The 2,050-nt window shown below is 40.7% G+C and overlaps 1 protein-coding gene across 1 annotated transcript; it reads left to right on the top strand.

Moving 5' to 3' along the window:
• Positions 1 to 801: 801 nt before the first annotated feature.
• On the top strand, positions 802 to 1,743 carry LOC103108160 (olfactory receptor 13H1-like). The gene has a single exon (XM_007517034.1). It carries the CDS (start codon positions 802 to 804, stop codon positions 1,741 to 1,743), a length of 942 nt encoding a protein of 313 aa, XP_007517096.1.
• The last annotated feature ends 307 nt before the right edge of the window (positions 1,744 to 2,050 follow it).

The raw sequence follows: 2,050 nt of genomic DNA, 5'->3' as shown, positions 1-2,050 counted from the left end.
ATTTATTTAATTATTTAATGAAAGAGGTGGAGAAAGAGAGATTAGATCAGAGCAATGTTCAGCTCTTTTGGTGGTACTGGAGATTGAACGATGAGGCTTCAGAGCCTCAGACAAGAAAGTCTTTTGCATAACCATTATGCTGTCTCCCCAGCCCTATTTCTTTTTAAAATCAGTAGTAAGTTCACTATCTAGATATATCACTTTATGAGAATAGTGATTTGGGGGCTGGGGAGACAGTGTAATGGCAATGTAAAAGCCTTTCTTGCCTATGGCTTTAAGGTCCCAAGTTCAATATCTAGCACCACTGTGAATCAGAGATAAGTAGTGCTCTGGTCTCTCTCTCTCTCTCTCTCTCTCTCTCTCTCTCTCTCTTCTCTGTAACTCTCTCTCTCTCTCTTTCTCTTCTCTGTAACTCTCACACACACTAAAATATATGAACGATCTAAAAAAAGTAATAAAGAAATGATTCTGCTGAACCCAATGTTAAAGACTATCTTATACAAGTAAGCATCTCTATCAGATATGAAGTGCCTCTAATGGGGCTCTCAGAACCCAAGCAACTTAATTAGCCCTTTCTGATCATATAAGTCTCTGTAAGATAGCAAAGTAACGCAAACCTACAGTTTCACAATTGGATCCTGGAACAACTGAGCCTAATCCAGTGAAAAGAAATGACACATAATAATTAATCAGAGCACCAGAGCACAAACTTTAATAAGCTATTGATGCTATTCCTCTTGTTACCTCAAGTAAATGGCGTTCATTGTGTTTTTCTTCTTTCACAGTATTTGAGAGGATTAAATGGGCAATCTAAAAAGAGGCAATGCCTCTGAAGTAACCGAATTCATCCTTGTTGGATTTTCCAGACAGCCTCAAATCCAGGCTGCCTTCTTCTTAGGACTGTTGCTTCTCTACCTCATCACAATGTTTGGAAACAGTCTTATTGTTGTTGTAGTGAGGTGGGATTCTCAACTTCACGTCCCTATGTATTTTTTTCTCAGCAACTTATCCTTCCTTGATATCTGTTACTCCACCAGCTGGGAACCATATGTCTTGGCCCAGTGCTTCAGGGACTTCCCTACCATTTCCTATACCAGTTGTTATGCCCAGATGACCACATGCCTCTTTCTTGGGATAACAGAGTGCCTCCTCCTTGCTGTCATGGCTTATGACAGGTTTGTTGCTATCTCCAATCCCTTGCGTTACACCATCATTATGAACAATAAGGTCTGCATACATTTGGCCTTGGGAACCTGGACCAGTGCCTTCTTAGTAGCTCTTATACCAATCATTGCAATTCCTGCTCATTACTGTGGACATAATGTCATCAACCATTTTATCTGTGAGGTCCAGGCCCTGCTGAAGCTCATCTGCTCAGACACCCCTGTTAGTCTGCTGCTGGGTCTGGTTATCAGTGTGTTCACACTACCCTTGCCTTTCACCTTCATCCTCATTTCCTACGTTCGTATTGCAGTGGCTGTCTTAAGGATTCATTCTCTGGAGGCCAGGTTCAAAGCTTTCTCCACCTGTGGATCTCATCTGACTGTGGTCACAATATTTTATGGGACAGCCATCTACATGTACCTGAAACCTCATTCAAAAAAATCTCAGGAAGAGGACAAAGTCTTTTCAATCTTTTATGGAGCCATTACTCCCATGTTAAACCCCCTCATTTATACTCTGAGAAACAAGGATGTGAAAAGTGCGCTTAGGAGGTTAGTCAAAGGAAATGAAAGGTTCTAAAAGTTCTCCTCACATCTTAACGTGCAGGAAAACCAATGAAAATGCAGTTTAAGAAATTTGAGTTTGTGCTTTGTAAAATACAGCATCTTTTTTTTTGGTTTTTTTTTTCTCTTTTGTTGCCCTTGTTGTTTTGTTGTTGTTATAGTTATTATTGTTGTTGTCATTGATGTCATCGTTGTTGGAAAGAATAGAGAGAAATGAAGAGAGGAAGGGAAGACAGACGGGGAGAGAAAAATAGACAGACCTGCTTCACTGTCTGTGAAGTGGCTCCCCTGCAGGTGAGAAGCCAGGAGCTCGAAATAGGATC

The sequence above is a fragment of the Erinaceus europaeus genome, chromosome X (assembly GCF_950295315.1).
Source record: "Erinaceus europaeus chromosome X, mEriEur2.1, whole genome shotgun sequence".
Classification (NCBI taxonomy): Eukaryota; Metazoa; Chordata; class Mammalia; order Eulipotyphla; family Erinaceidae; genus Erinaceus; species Erinaceus europaeus.
Note: the sequence above shows the minus strand (reverse complement) of the source record. Positions and strands in the feature narration are given on the sequence as shown.